The sequence below is a fragment of the Hoplias malabaricus genome, chromosome 17, assembly GCF_029633855.1.
Source record: "Hoplias malabaricus isolate fHopMal1 chromosome 17, fHopMal1.hap1, whole genome shotgun sequence".
Lineage (NCBI taxonomy): Eukaryota > Metazoa > Chordata > Actinopteri > Characiformes > Erythrinidae > Hoplias > Hoplias malabaricus.
Genome location: NC_089816.1, coordinates 33,580,905 through 33,602,906, shown reverse-complemented (window position 1 = coordinate 33,602,906; position 22,002 = coordinate 33,580,905). Strand labels below are relative to the sequence as shown.

The 22,002-nt window shown below is 47.9% G+C and overlaps 1 protein-coding gene across 4 annotated transcripts in view; it reads right to left on the bottom strand.

Annotated features, from left to right (window-relative positions):
* The window catches only part of akap13 (A-kinase anchoring protein 13), a 121,561-nt gene that overhangs the window by 73,203 nt on the left and 26,356 nt on the right, over positions 1–22,002 (bottom strand). For all 4 annotated transcript variants that reach the window (XM_066649356.1, XM_066649358.1, XM_066649359.1 and 1 more), the window contains exons 2-7: positions 20,761–20,804; positions 14,232–14,385; positions 8,329–8,634; positions 3,780–3,963; positions 2,582–2,777; positions 1–1,931 (exon numbers count right to left, since the gene is read on the bottom strand). The exon at positions 1–1,931 is cut by the window's left edge and continues 1,520 nt beyond it. In XM_066649356.1, coding sequence (XP_066505453.1) covers positions 1–1,931; positions 2,582–2,777; positions 3,780–3,963; positions 8,329–8,634; positions 14,232–14,385; positions 20,761–20,793 — 2,804 coding nt within the window. In that variant the 5' untranslated portion in view covers positions 20,794–20,804. The remainder of the gene's footprint in view (positions 1,932–2,581; positions 2,778–3,779; positions 3,964–8,328; positions 8,635–14,231; positions 14,386–20,760; positions 20,805–22,002) is intronic.

Here is a 22,002-nt window from a genome sequence, read left to right as displayed (position 1 = left end):
GACGCATCTTCACTGGATTTGGGCAATGTGTCTCCAGCTCTAGCTTCATCTGAAGCTTTACCTTCTCTTGAGTTTGCACCAACTTCAACCCCAACAGGAGGAGTTCCCACTTCACTGTCCCTTAATAAGTTTCCCTGAATTTCAGCATCACAAGAAAGAGATGCACCTCCATCTTCTTTGGATAAAGGTTTTTCAGCTCCAGCCTCATCAGGAGGAGAGCCATCCTCACCTACTCCTGATAGCCCTTCCCCAACAACAGTCAAATCCACTGGAAGAGCATCCTCACCTCCTTTCGATGATGGCTCTCCAACCCCAGGCTCGGGTGGCGATGCCGTCTCTTCCCTTTCTTGGAAGGTTAGAGCAGTTCCAGCCTCAGCCTTACCTCCTTCTGATAACGGTTCTCCACCTGAAGCTTCAGGGGATGCTTCTTCAACCACAGTAAAGTCAGAAGGAGATGTAGCTTCAGTCGCATTACGTGTATCCACAGGTAATAAATCTGTCATGGGGTGATCATCTACTCTAGGGGCCTCTACACCAGAGGAACTATCTTCTGAAGATCCATCTTTCAGCTCCGACAGTGGAGCATCTGTTGGAGCTTGTTCAGCCCTGGAAGCAACAGCAGCTGCAGCTTCAGGAACTAATCCATGACCACCTTCTCCACCGTGAGGAGGTGATGGTTGGTCAGTGGGCTCTCGGGCCGAAACACAACTTCTCCCCAGCTCTGAGCTTTCTGAGACTGTTTCTGCAGGAGAGGTGGAGGTCTGATTGATGTCCTGATGCTGATCTGAATCCACAGCGTTATCAGTGCCGTCAGCCACAGTGTCCTCCATCTTCTGACACTGCGGGAGAGGTGAGTGCTCACGCCGGATGTTGTGGATGGGTCCTGGGGCCATATTGGGCCGCAAACTTATCAAACCTACAATGCCGTCACCTTCCGAGCCTCTCAAACCTGAGTCCTGCTCTGCCTCAGTCTTCGCACTGCGGTTTCCTGTATCCTTCCTTGGCCGGTAAGCTGAGTCATCACCAGCCTCTGAGCAGACCACAGTTTCCTCACTGCTTTCTGAGGCATTCGGTTCTGAATCTCGCTCCAAATGTGCACAGAAATGTAAGGAACCTGGCTCTGCTTCTTCACAGGAGCCTTCTGCCTTCGCCTCGCCGCTGTCCTCTACAGTGTGCAGCTTCTCCGTGCTCAAGCTGGGAGTTTCCTGACAAATCAGCGGCAGATCAGTGCCCAAACTGAGTGAATTTGCTTCTGTAAGTTCCTCCGTTCTGAACTGAACCGTTCTGCTGAGCTTCTCCGTGTTCAGGCTCGGAGTTTCCTGCTGGATTCCAGCTTCTGTCTGCTTCCCCCCATTCCTCCAGGCTTCTCCCTCAACGTCTCGCAGTGGTGTGCTCAAGCCTGCAGCTTCCTGACCACTGAGACTCTCTCCTTCCTTTTCCTTTGGTAAGTCCCATCTAATCTTGTTCTCCTTGCTGGGCTGAGTTTCAGAGGGGAGGAGCCCTTGGGCCTGGCCCATAGCTGCCTCCCGTGGGTTGCCAGATTGGGCTCCGCTGTGTGTTTTGCGTGAAAAGTGCTCTTTCTGCTCCTCTGTGATTACGCCCACCTCTCTATCTGTTTCCTCCTGCTGCTGTTCTACACAGGAAACACCAGCACAGACAGCTACAACACACTCTTCCCTGCCCTCGCCAGCCGAGTTCCCACAATCCTCTCCAGCCGAGCCGTTCCGCTGCTCTGATTGGATGTAATCGCGAGCTCCGTTCAGAAGCTGGCCGTTTTCTCTCTGGGCTACCGTATCGCCTTCCTCCGTACGCTCCGGCACGTTCAGGAGGGAGGCGCCGGGGCAGGAAGTTACTAAGGGTTTCTGAGAGCTGTCTTCAAATCCTCTGCTCAGAATCAGAGAAATGGGCTGCTGCTCTATCGGAGAATTCCCCTGCAGAGGAGAGAGAGAGAGAGTGACTATCAGTGAAGTCATTCTAAAGGTTCACTCATTAAATCTGACATAAAACATTAACCCAGTGACACAGAGGGAGGCAGACAGAGAGCAGGGGGGGAGGCAAACAAACTGAGATCTGTTTTTACTCAGTGATATCGACTTCCTACCAAATTCACACAGCAAATACACTCCTTAATGACTCACAGCTGACACACGCTACACTTTACAACACCCTTAAAGTGTTGTAGATGTCCCATAACTACAGAAATTCTGACTACAGTAGCTACACTTTAATTTACACCAGTGTGGACATATACCCCACAGCCTCCCTGTGTAAACAGCACCTGTTCCTTTAAATGATAATGAGCCGCTCGCTGTTCACCCCGACCCCGAGCGCACAGCAGTGAGGAGCGAGGAGCAGAAGCTCTGGGTTTTAGCCGTTTTCGCTCTGTTCTCTTTCTTCTAGGTGTGTGTGTGTGTGTGTTTTCACTGTCCCTAGTGTGTGTTTACAAGGAAAAAAAAAACAAAAAGAGGCAGCCAATCATAACAGAGCTATTCTAGATCTTCCTAGAACATTAATTACAGCCTCTAAGCCCTTTAATGTGCGAATGTTAATAACTCATCCCTGATGGAGGTCAGTGCTGTACCTGCTCCTGTTGATGCGACTGAATGAAGCGCTGAAGCTCCTCCACGTCTGCCCTGAGGTCCGGGGGAGAAGCGTCCACCGTCTCTCCGTCCACCGTCAGCGTGTATGTGTTCAGCACCGGGTGGTGGAGAAACGCTCGGCCTCCTGGGGAACGTCGCTTGGCTGCTTTACTCTCAAAGCAAGGCAGGTTTTCCAGACTGACAACAAAAACAGAGGCAGAGAGAGAGAGAAGACACCCTGTGAATCACCAACACACCTTCTCCACCCACAGAACACCACCACACCTTCGCTCTCGACACTGCCTTCATACCTGGCCGCATTTCACAGAGCTTAGCACAACACAAACACCACCTCGTATAAACCTCTCATTACCTAATCGTCTTTAAACTCCTCCGACGTCTGGTTACTATCAGCTCCACTGTTTACAGGAGGTAAGGGCTCTCCTTTAAAGTCCTTCACTGCACTGTAAGTCTGTCAGCTCAGAAACCCTCTCTAACGCTGCCGTGTCCTCACCAGTCCGTACACGCAGACCGCCCGGGCTGTGTCCCAACAACGCTCTGTTCACTAAACAACGCACTAGATTTGGACCTAGTCCTCCAATGCTGCACTACACAGGGTAGAGAAGACATAGCCCTCAGTCCATAGTATAAACAGAGCATGAGCTCAGCGCTGCAGTGACACTGACGTGGTGGTGGTGGTGTGTTAGTGTGTGTGGATCAGACACAGCAGTGGCTGCTGGAGTTCACCTTGTAGATATAAAGTCAAGGGTTTAAAAACTCCAGCAGCACTGCTGTGTCTGATCCACTCTACACCAGCACAACACACACTAACACACCACCACCACGTCAGTGTCACTGCAGCGCTGAGAATGATCCACCACCACATCACACCTGCTCTGTGGGGGTCCTGAGCGCTGAGGAACAGGGGGAGAGGGGGGTAACCACAGTATGCACTGCTACAGACGGACTCCAGTCTGTCATTGGACAGCTACAAAGTTGGAGTGTGTGTTTTTAGCTGTTTACCCAGAGCTGCACACTCTGTCCTTGTCACAGCTCCAGCATTTCAACATCAACATCAGCTGAGAGATAACTGAGAGTCCCTGTGACCCTCAGCGTTCACGCGCTTTGATCTTTCTGATCAGAAACAGGCTTTAGGTTTTTACACCAGCACTGTGTGTGTGTGTGTGTGTGTGTACTCACTCTGACAGCAGGTTCTGTAGCTGCAAGTGCCCCTTTTTCTGAGCCACCCCAGCGGGTGTGTGTCCGTGTTTGTTTTGATGTCTCAGAGCGTCCTGTCCTCCCGGCTGCTGCAGCAGAAACAGCGCCACCTTCCTCAGTCCGCGCCGCGCCGCAAAGTGTAACAGAGTCTCGTGGGGTCCAGGATCTGCCCAAAACACACACACACACACACACACAGAGGGAGGTAAATAAACATTATCCGAGCCTCGATTTCACCAAAGACAAAGCAAGTGTGACAAATTTCTATAAGTTTTCTGCAAATATTTGAGCTGCTGCTTCTGTGCACTAGAAGGCGCTGTGAGCTTCTAACCCTCTACAGAGAGAGAGACGTCCATCTAACGTTGACGGTGGTGGTTTAATACACAGTGATTATTCTCAGTTAAACCCTAAATCTATTCTCACACATAAACCTTACTTAAAGACACTGAAAAGCAGAAACACTGATGCACACGAGCGAAGGGAGAAGTTAAAGGACGCTCTTACACTGCCTCCACTGTCAGTGACCACGACTGCTGTAATCCCTCAGTGCTGCTGTAGCACTAAAGTAAACAGCTTCAGCTTCATATCCCTTCATCTGCGCACAGCCCTTTCCTGTGAGAACCTTCAGCCAGCAGACGCTGTGCTGAGTCAAAGTCTGATAAAGCTTAGCCCCGCCCACTTCACTGCCTCGGCCAATGAGCAGCAGATGAAGCCCTTTCTAAAAACAGCAGGATCAACTGGGTAAATGCATGGGGCAGGTGTTTGGAAGTTTGTGGTGGCTGTTGTGAGTGTGTGTGTGTGTGTGTGTGTGTGTGTGTGAGAGAGAGGCTGCTGGTCAGTGGGGGGGGGCACACAGTGGAGGGATTGTTCTGGCCGTTAATGAAAGTCTGGGAATGGGACGCTGGGTTAAAGAGTCCGCTGGGGATCCAGAGACTAATTTGGAAATGCAGCCAAAGCAAACAGCACTTTCAAGTTAGCGGCGAGGCGCCTACACTTTCAGACCAACGTTGAACAGGTTCAATTTCCATTTGCTTCTAATTTTTCAACAGAATAAAGAGCTACGGCGCAGTGGGCTCTGCATCTGATTTTAAAACAAAAGAAAATTGCAAGGAAATTGGAACAGGAACATTTCCACACCTCACTGTGATCTGACCGCGCTGTAAACAGTGGATTATACCATGACTCTGTCTGTTTATCTCTGGCTCTGGATCTGTCCTGTTTTAAACAGACAGCAGAGCTGTGAATGGACATAGGCTGTGCTGTAATAGCAAGAAAAGTGCCTCTGTCGCTGCTAATCCAGAGTTAGCACTGCAGAAACTGCACTATGTAACTTCTAATAGGACAGAAAGGCTTGTGCAATATTTCTACAGTGATAAAAGACACAGAGCGCACAGATTGTGCTCTGATTTATTTCTCTCTTCAGCCTGAACATGCACACACCGGGACTCCTCTACGACCAGAGTTACACCAGCAGAAAAGCTAAATATACACACTCACCTGTGAACAGTTTCACACACTCACCCAGTCACTCTCTCTCTCACACCTGTGGACAGTTCACACATTAATCCTGTCACTCACACCCCTGTGGAAAATTCTCACACACACACACACCTGTGGACAGTTAACACACTCACCCAGACACACACACACACGTGGACAGTTTCACACAGTCACTGAACCTACTAGTGTGTGTGTTTGGACTGTGGAAGGAAACCCACACAGACACAGGAAGAACGCACCATACTCCTCACAGACAGTGACCCGAGGAAAGGATCCCACCCAGGACCCGAGCCCCTGCGACTGTGTGTCAGAGCCAACACCTGCAGCGCCACCGTGTGGCCCCCAAACACAATCTCTCTGACATAAACACATATCAATACAGAAGTGTGAGGAAATGTCACTGCACCCTCTGCTGTTCAACACCCACCCGTCACACTCTCTGTTTCCAGGACTTGGCCATGTGACCTGCACTAACACTGCTCCTCCCAACACCGCCCCGGAGCAGGGACCGTCAGGTAGAACACACACACACACGCCTGTGAACCTCAACTCACTTCTTTGAACCTTTATAATTTAATACACAGAAGCTGGAGAAATAAAGTCATGATCGTTTCTGGGGCGCAGCTCATGAACTCAGTGGAACTCTGTTGTGTCCAGTTCAGAAAAATGAACACATCTTTCACTTATTTTACAACAATTTTGTTTTGTTCCTCTTTGTAAATCTCTTTAGCAGTGGAAGGCTTTGATGACACAGTGATTTTAGTTTTACTTGGGTCTCCTTTAAAACACTGTAGGAAGTGTGTGGAAGGGCCTTCGTGTTTATAAACTTCTATATTTTTAACCCCACAGCTTTAAACCTGAATTACAGAGAGATTTAGTGATGTTTAATAACGTGTCGTTTCATTTCTGTCCTACAGGTGGCGTCTAAAGCAGATTAGATTTTAGAGTCCATTCAGGTGTCCAGCGCCAGCTGCAGGAAACACCAGGACTTACACACACAGACACACACACTGCAAAACACACACAGACACACACACACTGCAAAACACACACAGACACACACACTGCAAAACACACACAGACACACACACACTGCAAAACACACACAGACACACACACTGCAAAACACACACAGACACACACACTGCAAAACACACACAGACACACACACACTGCAAAACACACACACAGCAAAAATATAGCCAAGCAACAAAAACACAGCAATACACACACACACACACACCTCAAATATATAGCCAAGCAAGCAACAAACACACACACACACATAAAAAGTACAGCCAGGCAACACACACACACCTCAAATATATAGCCAAGCAAGCAACAAACACACACACACATAAAAAGTACAGCCAGGCAACACACACACACACACACACACACACACAGAGAAACAGACACACACAGCAAAAATACAACCAGGTGACACACACACACACGGAAACAGACATAGAAACAGACACAGACACACACACAGAGACACACACACACACTGCAAAACACAAACAGACACACACAAACATACAGACACACACACAGAGACACACACACACACTGCAAAACACAAACAGACACACACAAACATACAGACACACACATGGAGACAGACACACACTGCAAAACATAAACAGACACACACACACACACACACACACACACACTACTGATTGTGACTGACTGAATGAGATTGTGAGAAATAGTGCCCCCTTTTGGTGTAATCCCTAACAGTGTGTGAGCTTCATGGAGGTGCTTCACGTCTAAAAATAAACCTCTTCAGATCCTTTCATCTCTCGCTCTCGCCCTTGGCTTTCACAGCGATTTGTTCGGCCAATTTAAATAAATATGTTTTTGGCCCCGCAGTGTAGCACAGCACTGTGACCAGACACACACACACACACACACACACACACACACACCCTAACACCCCGGCACTCCCCCTACTGCCCAAGGGTCCAGAAGCAATTCAGAGTGTGTACAAAGACATCCCAAAGGCATTGTTGGGCTGTTTTACTGCAATCAGCTCCAGCGTTTCTGGCGATAGCGTTTTAATGGTTTGTTTGGCTTCGCAGAGTCTGATTACAGTTTCCATTCCACAGCGAGCACTTTACGTCCCTCTCGTCCAACCCTCAGCCCTCAGACGCACACAGAGCAGACAGTGCTCACCGTTTACCTTTCAGACGACAGCGCCGGGGCCGGGGCATCTGCACAGAACATTCATTACACAGTGATGGCATTCAGTCCAAAAACCTGCAAAATCCAGAACCCTGAGGTACTGCACCATTCTGTGGTCAAACTGTCTCACTCCCTGCCACAGGCAGATTATCTTCATTATAATTATTATTTATAATCTGTTTTCCCACTCATCCCCAGGCCACTCTCCGTGAACGTTTGTTCTCCATCCATCCTGTGTTTGTCTGGTGTCTGTACCCGTGTTTGTCTGGTGTCTGTACCCGTGTTTGTCTGGTGTCTGTACCCGTGTTTGTCTGGTGTCTGTACCCGTGTTTGATGGTGTCTGTACCCGTGTTTGTCTGGTGTCTGTACCCATGTTGGACGGTGTTTGTCTGGTGTCTGTACCCGTGTTTGTCTGGTGTCTGTACCTGTGTTGGACGGTGTTTGTCCCTGTGTTTGTCTGGTGTCTGTACCCGTGTTTGTCTGGTGTCTGTACCCGTGTTTGTCTGGTGTCTGTACCCGTGTTTGATGGTGTCTGTACCCGTGTTTGATGGTGTCTGTACCCGTGTTTGTCTGGTGTCTGTACCCATGTTGGACGGTGTTTGTCTGGTGTCTGTACCCGTGTTTGTCTGGTGTCTGTACCTGTGTTGGACGGTGTTTGTCCCTGTGTTTGTCTGGTGTCTGTACCCGTGTTGGACGGTGTCTGTACCCGTGTTTGTCTGGTGTCTGTACCCGTGTTGGACGGTGTTTGTCCCTGTGTTTGTCTGGTGTCTGTACCCGTGTTGGACGGTGTCTGTACCCGTGTTTGTCTGGTGTCTGTACCCGTGTTGGACGGTGTTTGTACCTGTGTTTGCGTGATTGTTTATGTCAGTTCCAAGTACGCTCCACCCCGGTGGTAGTGGTATGTGTCTGAGTGCGAGGGCGAGGGTCTCGTCTAGTCGTTCACACTCCTGCAGAGGAATCTGACACTCGTCCAGCAGTAGCGCCCTCTCCAGACCGTCCTGCTGTCCGGACGCGCTGAGCAGAAATTGGGCCATGTCCAGGGCCAGATCCTGAACATACTGGAAGCGGTCCTCAGCCACTGCATCCACAGAACCGCTGGGCCGAGCCTGACACAGAGTGACGCACACGGTCTCGCCGCAGTCATGAGCTACAGAGGAGGAGGAAGAGGGGGAGGAGAGTCAGATTTATTCATAAAACACATTTTAAAACAACAGATACCACTTCATTACTTCAAACAATGCCAGTGTAAACATAGACAGGGGCCTCCATTCCCTCTGTTCCTCAGAAATTGTTGACCATTCTGTCGGTGCAACAGAAATCAGAGGCAGATACAGACACGCCTCCTCATTTGGGTAGACCCGCCCCCTTCTCACAGACTGTTACAGGCTGCAAACCAGAGGATGTTTCCTCAACATTTGCTGCTCCCCAGTCCGTTTGCAGTGGAAACAAGTCGATTTTGTTTAAAAGCCCTAGCGTCTGTTTTTTCCTCAAACATTCCATTCCACCTTAAAAAGACTAAAGCCACTAAACGAAGCCCAGAGACAATAGCGGTTCCCCAGAATCTGAGACACTGCCTTTAAACAGTGCAACAGATAATTCTACCAGGGATATGTTGTAATCTCTGCTTCATTTAATGTCTAATAAAGTTTTGTAGGTGACAAAACTGTCGCGCCATTTAAGGTGGAACTGGTAGATATCACACTAATGTAGGTCTGAGGTTATTACAGCAGCTTTTCAGTGTTAAATTCAGAATAAGATTGAGGTTGGTAAAACTACGAGTGTCAAAATGAACTCATAACTCTAACATTTTAAAAATAAAGTTCTCAAAATAAACAATTTACTGGCCTTTCATAGCAACCCAACAAACTTCTTAGACTCAGATGAGTGCGTTAGCTCAGGAACTAGTGTGTTCTCTCGCTACAGACTGTTACTGTTGCTAATAAGATTTAAAAAATTATATTTTCTCACTGTAGATTCTTCATTAACGCTTCAATAAAAGCAAGAACAGAGTTTTACTCACATACTCACTCAGAGTTAGAACTGAAATACCACATCTCTCCACAAGGGGCTGCTGTTCTGCTTCATATCAACAACAAAGCTGTTGTTTTTCCAGTCATTTTCAGATTGTTTTATATGATCACACACCAGCCACAGTGTTTGTGGGAGGAGCCGTGGAACTGAGTGTGTGGGTTGCGCTCATGAATAATTAACCAAATTTGCCTCTCTGCTCCTCCCACAAACGCATGTTCCTTATAAATGTGGCACCATTTAAAAGAGAAATTAACAGGCTTTTTAACGGTGTGAGATTATGCCAAGAAGAAGCTTTGTTACAACAAATGGAGTGGACAACACTGAGGTCGGTAACAGTCACGGAGGAAATGTCTATGTAGATTCATTAATAACGTGATTATTATGACAGTACCTACAGAGACGACTTCTGTACGTGGGATGTGTGTGTGCCATGACACAAGAGACACTATTAATATCTAACATTCCAGTCACACACTCTCACGACTTCACTGACATTCCCAACATCAATCACACTGCACCTCCCCAATACGACACACACACACACACTACTGCCAAACACACTATGACCTGCAGAGTGTGTGTGTGTGTGTCTGTCTACAGTTAGTAATAACCACCACTGTATTTACGTTTCTATTATTTTAATTAACCCTTAGACATGTGGATGTTTGTGTTTCTGTACTACATTTAAATATTTAAATAATAACATTGGCCTCAACATTAACATCATCTCCTTGTTTCTCCACTCACTGCCCTTTCTCTCAGCTCCACTGACCACAGAGGAGCACTTTGCAGTTCTACAGTTAGAGACTGTACTCTGTCTGTGGCTCTGCATACATTGTCACCCCCCATTCCCCCCTGTTCCTCAGCGCTCAGGACCCCCACAGAGCAGGTGTGATGTGGTGGTGGATCATTCTCAGCGCTGCAGTGACACTGACGTGGTGGTGGTGTGTTAGTGTGTGTTGTGCTGGTGTAGAGTGGATCAGACACAGCAGTGCTGCTGGAGTTTTTAAACCCCTCAGTGTCTGGACCGAGAACAGTCCACCGACCAAAAACATCCAGCCGACAGCGTCCTGTGTCACTGATGAAGGACTAGAGGACGAGCAACACACACTGTGCAGCGACAGATGAGCTACTGTCTCTGACTCTACATCTACAAGGTGGACCAACGAGGGAGGAGTGTCTCACAGAGTGGACAGAGAGTGGACACAGGGTTTAAAAACTCCAGCAGCACTGCTGTGTCTGATCCACTCTACACCAGCACAACACACACTAACATACCACCACCACGTCAGTGTCACTGCAGCGCTGAGAATGATCCACCACCACATCACACCTGCTCTGTGGGGGTCCTGAGGGGGTCTGTATAATATAATAATAACAACAACAGCAGAAGTGGTTTGGTGTTTCAATGAGCTTTGTTCAGGGGAAAATCTGTGGGAACGGCACAGCGTTCTGACGGTCAGCTCTTCCTCAGAGAACTTGAGAAAGCAGCCACTATTTGACTCCATTAGACAAAAAAAACACAGAAAAACAACACAGTGCTGACCGCCTGCAGCCAGACACAGACAGATATAATTATCATGAAATGTTCCGGCATTAAAAGCGGAGCTGGAAGCGGACTGTCGTATGAGAGAGAAATGTGCTGAGAGAGACACACACATTAATAATGTTCTGTCCTCAGAGCGCTGCCAGGAACATGGCACTAATCCACAGCACAATGTCTGTGTTTTCATACGGACGCAGCTTCTGCTACTTCAGCACAATATTTCACTCACAGCAGCGAGTAAAAAACCACGCAGAGTTCACACACACCACCACCGCACTCTACACGTGGGGTCTGGGGGTGGGGGGGGGGGGCACTGCCTTTCACTGGAGAGAATAATCCAAAGACCAGAGATACAGCGCCCCCTGTTGGCCATACAAAACCACCTCCAGCAGCCACCCAAGCTCCACCAGGTGAATCAGGTCCTGGTTCTGGAAGCGGGTTCTTGTTTAGTGGCTGTTCTCTCGTGGTTCAGAGCGAGTCGAGTAGGGACTAAACCGTGGCGTGTAAACCTTGCAGAGCGCTGATCGTCCAGAGAGAGTCGTCACTCTACGTCACGCAACGCAGACGACCAGCACCAACTCTCCATCTGTAAAATCTCCAGCTGCAGCAGAGATCACGTTTGTTTTTATCCGACTCACGACGGCAGCTCGTAAAATGACGCCGTGGTCTTTTGAAGAGGTTCGAACGCTCCTTGGATCGGTGGCCGACGAAATAATCCAGCGAGAGCTGGACGCTGCAACAAGGAAGGAACAAACTCTACTGATCTGTCTGAACTGATGACGGAGCTGTGTTCAGTCCCAAACAACAACAACAACACGCCGATACACCATGAGTAAACACCGCTTAACGTTACCACCGCCGTTGTTGTGGTTTATGTGAGAGCGCAGACGAGGTTAAACTCAGGTTAAGTTAAACAGATCGGGAAAAAAGCACGGAAAAATAAGAGCACTGAGTAAAAACGGAGAAGAAAGAGAACAGAGTGAAAACGGCTAAAAACCAGAGCTTCTGCTCCTCGCTCCTCACTGCTGTGCGCTCGGGGTCGGGGTGAACAGCGAGCGGCTCATTATCATTTAAAGGAACAGGTGCTGAAAGCGGGCGTTCTGAACAGGGCTGTTTACACAGGGGGAGAACACTGCTGTGGGGCTCGTGGGGTTCGGACCAAAGCAGACGTTGCGAGACCAGTGAGTTATCGATAGTGTGTAAAACGATAACAGCTGATGAGTCCGTCTCTGAACTGTGGTCACTCTGCTGGAGCCTGAGGAATGGGCAGCGGCTCTGTGTCTGTACTGAGGCGGGGCTGGTATGAGAAGAATGTGTAATAGTTGGACTGTGCAGGTACCGAGAGCCTAGGAGTGCAGAGGAGAACAGACTTCAGACTGGACACAAAGCAGACACCACGCTCAGACCTTAATCACGCTTTACACTGATTTATACATGAGGTAAATACTTAGGAGTAGAGAGTAATGATTTACTCTTAGTTTATACACAAGCACAAATGTTCATAAATCAGCTGTGTGCTAATGTTTGTGCATAATTCTCTTTCAACATTGGCTTCAATGGTGCTGCTAGAGTTTTAACTAGGACTGAGAACAGAGCGCATTACTGCAGTCTGACAGTCTCCACACTGGAGTTTGGTGAGTTACAGAGTAGAGCTGGAAGTGCTGCTAATAGTCTATAAATCACTGGACGGTCTTAGCCCCAAATAAAGGATATACACTGAGTGCATCTTACAGATCCATAGACTCAGGTCCGCTAGTGGAGCCCAGAGTGCAAGTGAAACAATGTGAAGTAGCGTTTAGCCATCACTCTGCGTAGAACTGGAACAGACAGGCTCCACAAATACAGAGAATTTAAATCCAGGTTAAAACTAATTCTGTTCACCTGTGTCTATGACTGAGCTCTAAAACCTGCTCACTGCACTTTATCTTATTAAAGGGAATGTCTACGATTGTGGGGAAATGTAGTTCTAAGCTCTGCGTTTAAGGTGGAGTGGTGTGTGTGAGTAAGAAGCGACTGTATCTTTTAAGGTGGAGCGGTGTGTGTGAGTAAGAAGCGACTGTATCTTTTAAGGTGTAGCGGTGTGTGAGTAAGAAGCGACTGTATCTTTTAAGGTGGAGCGGTGTGTGAGTAAGAAGCGACTGTATCTTTTAAGGTGGAGCGGTGTGTGAGTAAGAAGCGACTATCTTTTAAAGTGGAGCAGTGTGTGTGAGTAAGAAGCGACTGTATCTTTTAAGGTGGAGCGGTGCGTGTGAGTAAGAAGCGACTATTTTTTAAGGTGGAGCGGTGTGTGTGAGTAAGAATCGACTGTATTTATTAAGGTGGAGCGGTGTGTGTGAGTAAGAATCGACTGTATTTATTAAGGTGGAGCAGTGTGTGTGAGTAAGAATCGACTGTATTTTTTATGGTGGAGCGGTGTGTGTGAGTAAGAAGCGACTATCTTTTAAGGTGGAGCGGTGTGTGTGAGTAAGAAGCGACTATTTTTTAAGGTGGAGCGGTGTGTGTGAGTAAGAAGCGACCATCTTTTAAGGTGGAGCGGTGTGTGTGAGTAAGAAGCAACTGTATCTTTTAAGGTGGAGTGGTGTGTGTGAGTAAGAAGTGACTGTATCTTGTTGGTGTCTGAAGTGTAAATTGTCTGTAAGTGTTTATTCACTGTTTGAATTCCCACAGAAACTCATGTGTAACTCAAGCTGTTTAGTTTTGTAGCACTTTCGCTCTGTGTTTACTTTCATGCAGTTAGCGCTCTCCTGAATTTAGAGTCAGTTCCACCTTAAGTAATGTAACTGTAACAGCAAAAATAAGTCAGTGTGACCCCCCTATGGAGCAGGAATAGAGCAACATCCTCATCTCGGTTGGTGCTTTTCAGCGTTTGGAGTCTCTCCGTTGTCTAAAAACCTCCAGATGGCGTTTCTCTGCCGTGAGCAGAGAGAGAGAAAGCCTAGCACAGGACCCAGACACTTTGTTTTTTTACCCATTTACAGACACTGGGGCTTCGTAAACACATTAGAGCAGTTTCCAGAGCAAACCGACTGCAGAGCAGCACATGGAGAGGACACACACTCAGAGCTTTATACACAGAGTTTTGACCCACACAATTTTGGAAGGTGTCAAAATAGCATTGCCCTTTTTCTAACCCCCTATGTGTGTATGTGTGTGTGTGTGTTACTGACCTGGACACACAGCCTGCAGTGTGACATGGCTGACCCTCAGCGTTGTGGTCAGGTGTCTCTGCGTTGTTCCGGCGAAGAGCAAGTAAAACTCCACATCTTCCTCATCCTCCACACACTCTTCCTCACTCAGCTGCACTGTCAACACACACTCACCCTACACACACACACACACACACACACACACACACACACACACACACACACACAGAGAGAGAGAGCATTAACATAGCACACAGCAGTATACAGTAAGAGTGCTAGTAGAGAAACAACAGCCAGGAGCCTCCACTCTGTGAATGTAGTTTTAATATGTGTGTGTGTGTGTGTGTGTGTGTGTGTATTAGTTAGGCCTGTAACAATACAAACAAACATTAGAATTAGAATCACTTTGTTCACCACTGTGCATTTAGCCCAATCCGTGCAGTGAAACACACACATTAGTGAACACTAGGGGGCAGTGAGCAGTACCCAGACCAGAGGGCAGCCCTAGACACGGCGCCCGGGGGGCAGTTGAGGGTCAGGTGCCATGCTCAAGGACACTTCAGTCATGACCCGCCGGCTCTGGGGATGGAACCGAGCCCAGTTCCCTCACCACTAGGCCATGGCTGGGCCTTGTTTTCATGCAGTACACACAGTGGACAACACTGAGAGTAAGATTTATCACTAACGTAATAATCGTGACAGCTCTGTGTGTGCTGCCTCCCATTCGAACCCTGACCCTATCAACACCTGCCTCTAAACCTGAGCCTAACCACCATCAGAAAACACACACACTAAACAGTGATTAACCACCCGCCCCTCTTAATTACAGCGGGTGTGTGGAGACATCAATTGAATCTGACCCTCCCCTCAGTCACATGCTGTAATTTTCAAAGCTAAATAGTTTGTCACGTTCGGGATCTGTCTGCATTCGTGCCACATGCTCATTATCTGTGTGTGTGTGTGTGTGTGTGTGTGTGTGTGTGTGTGTGTGTGTGTACGGGTGCATTTCATAACACACCACTGAAGCTCCAGAAGTTCAAGTGTGAACCCAAAAGTGAATCTGTTCCCAGGAGCAAAACCTTCGGGTCTTTTCCCTGCTTCAGGGTAAAGACTAGTCTCGAGGAGTGTGAGATCATGTGCATTATCATTACCAGCCTCTAGCCTTTTGATGAACCACCAGACCACAGGGGGAGCTGTGGGGAGGCGAATCCTGACCTAGGTTTGGTTAATCCGAATCAAAAACATGAGAAAACGAGAACGGAGAAGAAAGAGAACAGAGTGAAAACGGCTAAAAACCAGAGCTTCTGCTCCTCGCTCCTCACTGCTGTGCGCTCGGGGTCGGGGTGAACAGCGAGCGGCTCATTATCATTTAAAGGAACAGGTGCTGAAAGCGGGCGTTCTGAACAGGGGCTGTTTACACAGGGGGAGAACACTGCTGTTGGGCTCGTGGGGTTTGGACCAAAGCGGGTCACAGACGCTTCATTAAGAAACAGAACCGTGTTCCACCGTGGATCACAGTTAAGGTCATATTCAGGAGGTTGTACGACTGCAGTGGAAGCAGATTTGGGGTCTCACTGCTGGACTCCGCAGAAGGAAGGGCTACGTGAAATGTAAAGTACAGAAACAGCTGGCAGAACTAAACCCTGAGGTCATGTGAGGACAGGTCAGTGAGACTCAGGGCTATATCAGGGGCATCCTGTTTCAGATCAGTGAAAATGGAGAAGCAGGAACACAAAGCAGCGCAGGACGCCCCCGGCACAGAGAGATGCTGCTGAAGATAGCCTGTGTTCTCATGGAGCAACGGGACGCTTTTAGACTGCGGCAGCCAGATATGGAGAGAGCAGGTGCTGGGGGAGGTCAAAAACATAAACACAGCATAGCCACGAGAAAGACCACCCAGCAGCACCCTGTACTATAACACACACTCCAACCCCATTCATCTGGAGCAAAGCTACAATACACACCATCCCCACTGTGGACTGTGGGAGAAAACCCACGCAGAAACAGGGAGAACACAACACACCCCTCACAGACAGTGACGCCCCCGAGACCCTGAGACATTAACAGCAGCCCCCACCGTCCCCCACAGACACAGCCCCACCACAGACTGAAGCGATGAACACGGGGAGGGACACTCAGTAACACACACACACACACACCGTTTTGTGAATGTAGTTCAGCACACCCACAAAAACGGCCCACATCCTCCAATTACAGCTGTGAGAACAGGTCAACAACCCCCCACCCCGGGCCTTAATCAGCAGCACCACTGCGCTTTACTTAGTGCTCAGATAACTCCACTCACACCTGCACTGCACCCACAACACACACACACCACCCAGAAAAAAGAGGAGGGGGGGGGGAGAGAAACAAGAGAGAGATAGAGGGGAGCAGGAGAGAGAAAGAGAGCGAGAGAGAGAGAGGGAGAGAGGGAAAGAAAGAGAGAGGGGAGAGAGACAGGAGGGAGAGAGAGAGAGAGGGAGTGAGGGGGAGAGAATGAGAGAGAGAGAGAGCGAGGGCAGCAGGAGAAAGAAAGACAGAGGGGGAGCAGAAGAGTGAAAGAGAGAGAGAGAGAGAAAGAGGGGAGAGAGATAGAGGAGGGAAAAAGAGAGAGAGGGGGAGGGGGAGCGAGAGAGAGAGAAAGAGGGGAGAGAGAGAGATGAAGACGTTGTGGGTTTTCAGTTCGTATTTCCACTGTAAGTCATGAGGTCTTAATGAATGTTATCAGTGCAGGCAGCTGCAACGTGCACATGCAAATCAACACACACACACTCTAAATCAGCATGTTAATTAGGGCTGTGGGTTATGACAGTAACAGAGTGTACTGCAGTATTAGAAAAGTTGATGGGGATGAATTTAATAACGGGACAACGTTCTCTTCCACAGTGACCTGGCCTCAACATCCCAGCAGACACACCCCCTCTTTTTATTGGCTCACAGTAACAGAGGAACCTCTCTCTCTTTCTCAGATGATTCAGATTCAGAAAGCTTTATTAGCATGACTGTGGAAGTTACAGTGTTGCTAAAGCATTATTACTCATGTTGAAAATAATGAAGGAAGAAGAGGATATTGCTCTACTCCTGCTCCATAGACAGGTATCACACATATTTGCTGTTTCAGATACATTACTTAAGGTGGAACTGAAACACAGAGCGAAAGTGCTACAAAACTAAACACCTCGAGTTACACATGAGTTTCTGTGGGAATTCAAACAGTGAATAAACACTTACAGACAATTTACACTTCAGACACCAACAAGATACAGTCGCTTCTTACTCACACACACACCGCTCCACCTTAAAAGATACAGTCGCTTCTTACTCACACACACGGCTCCACCTTAAAAGATACAGTCGCTTCTTACTCACACACACCGCTCCACCTTAAAAGATACAGTCGCTTCTTACTCACACACACCGCTCCACCTTAAAAGATACAGTCGCTTCTTACTCACACACACCGCTCCACCTTAAAAGATACAGTCGCTTCTTACTCACACACACCACTCCACCTTAAAAGATACAGTCGCTTCTTACTCACACACACCGCTCCACCTTAAAAGATACAGTCGCTTCTTACTCACACACACCGCTCCACCTTAAAAGATACAGTCGCTTCTTACTCACACACACCGCTCCACCTTAAAATATACAGTCGCTTCTTACTCACACACACCGCTCCACCTTAAAAGATACAGTCGCTTCTTACTTACACACACCGCTCCACCTTAAAAGATACAGTCGCTTCTTACTTACACACACCGCTCCACCTTAAAAGATACAGTCGCTTCTTACTCACACACACCGCTCCACCTTAAAAGATACAGTCGCTTCTTACTCACACACACCGCTCCACCATAAAAGATACAGTCGCTTCTTACTCACACACCGCTCCACATTAAAAGATACAGTCGCTTCTTACTCACACACCGCTCCACATTAAAAGATACAGTCGCTTCTTACTCACACACACCGCTCCACCTTAAAACATAGTCGCTTCTTACTCACACACACCGCTCCACCTTAAAAGATAGTCGCTTCTTACTCACACACACCGCTCCACCTTAAAAGATACAGTCGCTTCTTACTCACACACACCGCTCCACCTTAAAACATAGTCGCTTCTTACTCACACACACGGCTCCACCTTAAAAGATACAGTCGCTTCTTACTCACACACACCGCTCCACCTTAAAAGATACAGTCGCTTCTTACTCACACACACCGCTCCACCTTAAAAGATACAGTCGCTTCTTACTCACACACACCGCTCCACCTTAAAAGATACAGTCGCTTCTTACTCACACACACCGCTCCACCTTAAAAGATACAGTCGCTTCTTACTCACACACACCGCTCCACCTTAAAAGATACAGTCGCTTCTTACTCACACACACCGCTCCACCTTAAAATATACAGTCGCTTCTTACTCACACACACCGCTCCACCTTAAAAGATACAGTCGCTTCTTACTTACACACACCGCTCCACCTTAAAAGATACAGTCGCTTCTTACTTACACACACCGCTCCACCTTAAAAGATACAGTCGCTTCTTACTCACACACACCGCTCCACCTTAAAAGATACAGTCGCTTCTTACTCACACACACCGCTCCACCATAAAAGATACAGTCGCTTCTTACTCACACACCGCTCCACATTAAAAGATACAGTCGCTTCTTACTCACACACCGCTCCACATTAAAAGATACAGTCGCTTCTTACTCACACACACCGCTCCACCTTAAAACATAGTCGCTTCTTACTCACACACACCGCTCCACCTTAAAAGATAGTCGCTTCTTACTCACACACCGCTCCACATTAAAAGATACAGTCGCTTCTTACTCACACACACCACTCCACCTTAAAAGATACAGTCGCTTCTTACTCACACACACCGCTCCACCTTAAAAGATACAGTCGCTTCTTACTCACACACCGCTCCACATTAAAAGATACAGTCGCTTCTTACTCACACACCGCTCCACATTAAAAGATACAGTCGCTTCTTACTCACACACACCGCTCCACCTTAAAAGATACAGTCGCTTCTTACTCACACACCGCTCCATATTAAAAGATACAGTCGCTTCTTACTCACACACCGCTCCACATTAAAAGATACAGTCGCTTCTTACTCACACACACCGCTCCACCTTAAAAGATACAGTCGCTTCTTACTCACACACACCGCTCCACCGTAAAAGATACAGTCGCTTCTTACTCACACACACCGCTCCACCTTAAAAGATACAGTCGCTTCTTACTCACACACACCGCTCCACCTTAAAAGATACAGTCGCTTCTTACTCACACACACCGCTCCACCTTAAAAGATACAGTCGCTTCTTACTCACACACACCGCTCCACCGTAAAAGATACAGTCGCTTCTTACTCACACACACCGCTCCACCTTAAAAGATACAGTCGCTTCTTACTCACACACACCGCTCCACCTTAAAAGATACAGTCGCTTCTTAATCACACACCGCTCCACATTAAAAGATACAGTCGCTTCTTACTCACACACCGCTCCACCTTAAAAGATACAGTCACTTCTTACTCACACGCAACGCTCCACCTTAAAAGATACAGTCACTTCTTACTCACACACCACTCCACCTTAAAACATGCAGTTGCTTCTTACTTAATGTTAATGTGTAGTTCTTTGTCATTGTACAACGAAGTGTGTCTTCCGCTCTTAACACATCTGTGGCAGTGAACAAACACACACACACACTAGTGTACAAGGAGTTGTGAATACACACCCAGAGCAGGGGCAGTCATCCCAGGCGCCCAGGGAACATTTAGGGTTCAGCGCCTTGCTCAAGAGCCCTTCAGCCGTGGATGTTCCCACTTTCCTTGATGGATGGTACCAAGCCCAGTCTCTAACCTTTAGGCCAAGGCTAAACCACCCCACCCCACCCCCGCCAAAATCCACCTCAAAAGATTCAGAGCCACTGAATGAAAACAAATGCTGTGGGGAGGTGGTTGTTTTGCTGTGAGTAGAATATTTTTCTAGAAACATCTACATTGTCTTCAGGCTCCTTCCCAGTACCTCAGCTTCAAACAACAACACTGTCCATGACACCTGCCCCCTTCTTACCTGACGACAGCACCCCCCCCACACCCACAAGGGCAGCACATCAGCATGGGAACCCGGCCTGCACGTGGGAGACAGTCACACAGTCCACTTAAGGCCAGACACTTAATCTCATAGCAGTGCTGTTGTGTCTTGAGTCCAGCAGCTCTTCCCACGCAGCGTCTCCTGAGCACTGTGCTAATCTAATTAAAAACTGCCTGACACTAAACATAACAGTAATATAGAGTTCCTCAGCCCACGCCGCCTCCCACCTGCACACAAACTACACACCGCCTGGAACTCATGTGGCAGCTGAACCAGCAAATCATGGACTAGTCCAACTCCTGCCTACAGAGTTAAATCAAACTCTCGCACGGACACAGCACCTCACACTGTTCTACAACACAACTGTGGAGTAACACCACGCAGCCGGAGTGACAGGAAAAGAGAGGGCATACTTACATATAACGGAGCTTGCTGCGGATTTAGTTTCATGACATCGGCCACTGTGGAGAAACAGAGCGGGAGAACAAACATTAGCATCGTGAACATTAGCATCGTGAACCGTAGCATCGTGAATCGTAGCATCGTGAAAAGTAGCATCGTGAAAAGTAGCATCGTGAACCTTAGCATCGTAAACATTAGGATCGTGACACTGAATTTCATTTGCACTGTGTTTAATCTCCAACCAGCATATGACATCCCCATCAGTAAAATAGATTCTACACTTTATCCCCATCATCAGGACGTTGTAGGGTTTGTGCCCCTGTGATGCCCCACCCACAGGGATCCAGACAGTTTTTAAAAAGGAAAGTTTTTGTGAGTGTTTTGGCCTCCCGTCCACATGAAAATGGCAAGGTGGAGATGGAGCTGTGTCACACTGATGTCACACAGTGTCTGTCTGTCTGAAACCCACTCAGCTCCTCACTCCCTCTACAGTGAACTACATCAGTCATAAACTACACTGTACCCACTCAGCTCCTCGCTCCCTCCACAGTGAACTACATCAGTCATAAACTACACTGTACACACACAGCTCCTCACTCCCTCTACAGTGAACTACATCAGTCATAAACTACACTGTACACACACAGCTCCTCACTCCCTCTACAGTGAACTACATCAGTCATAAACTACACTGTACACACACAGCTCCTCTCTCCATCTACAGTGAACTACATCAGTCACAAACTACACTGTACACACACAGCTCCTCTCTCCCTCTACAGTGAACTACATCAGTCACAAACTACACTGTACACACACAGCTCCCCTCTCCCTCTACAGTGAACTACATCAGTCAAAAACTACACTGTAGTTTCACTGAGAAGGGAAACTGGAGATACATCATTATTAGGGAGACAAATTATTGGATGAGCAAAACTGAGAATAAAAAATATCAAACCAAAGGTTCACAAACAGGACGTGGTGTGTCTGATTTTGTTGTGCATAAAGTTTGCTGATTTGAGGGAGGTTCTGCACTTTTCTATTCAGAACACACTGCTTCAAACTCGGCACGAGGAGTTTAATATCTCCCATCACATGTGGAGCACAAGGCTCTCAGGACACGCCACTGAACTCCAGTCAAAACAAGTGCCACTGTTAGGACATTTACACCTAAAGAACTCTGGTCACCAGCAGGGGGCGCTGTGTGTGGATTCAGCTCCAGAGCCAGAGGTATAGGGACAGAGTGAGGACAGAGTC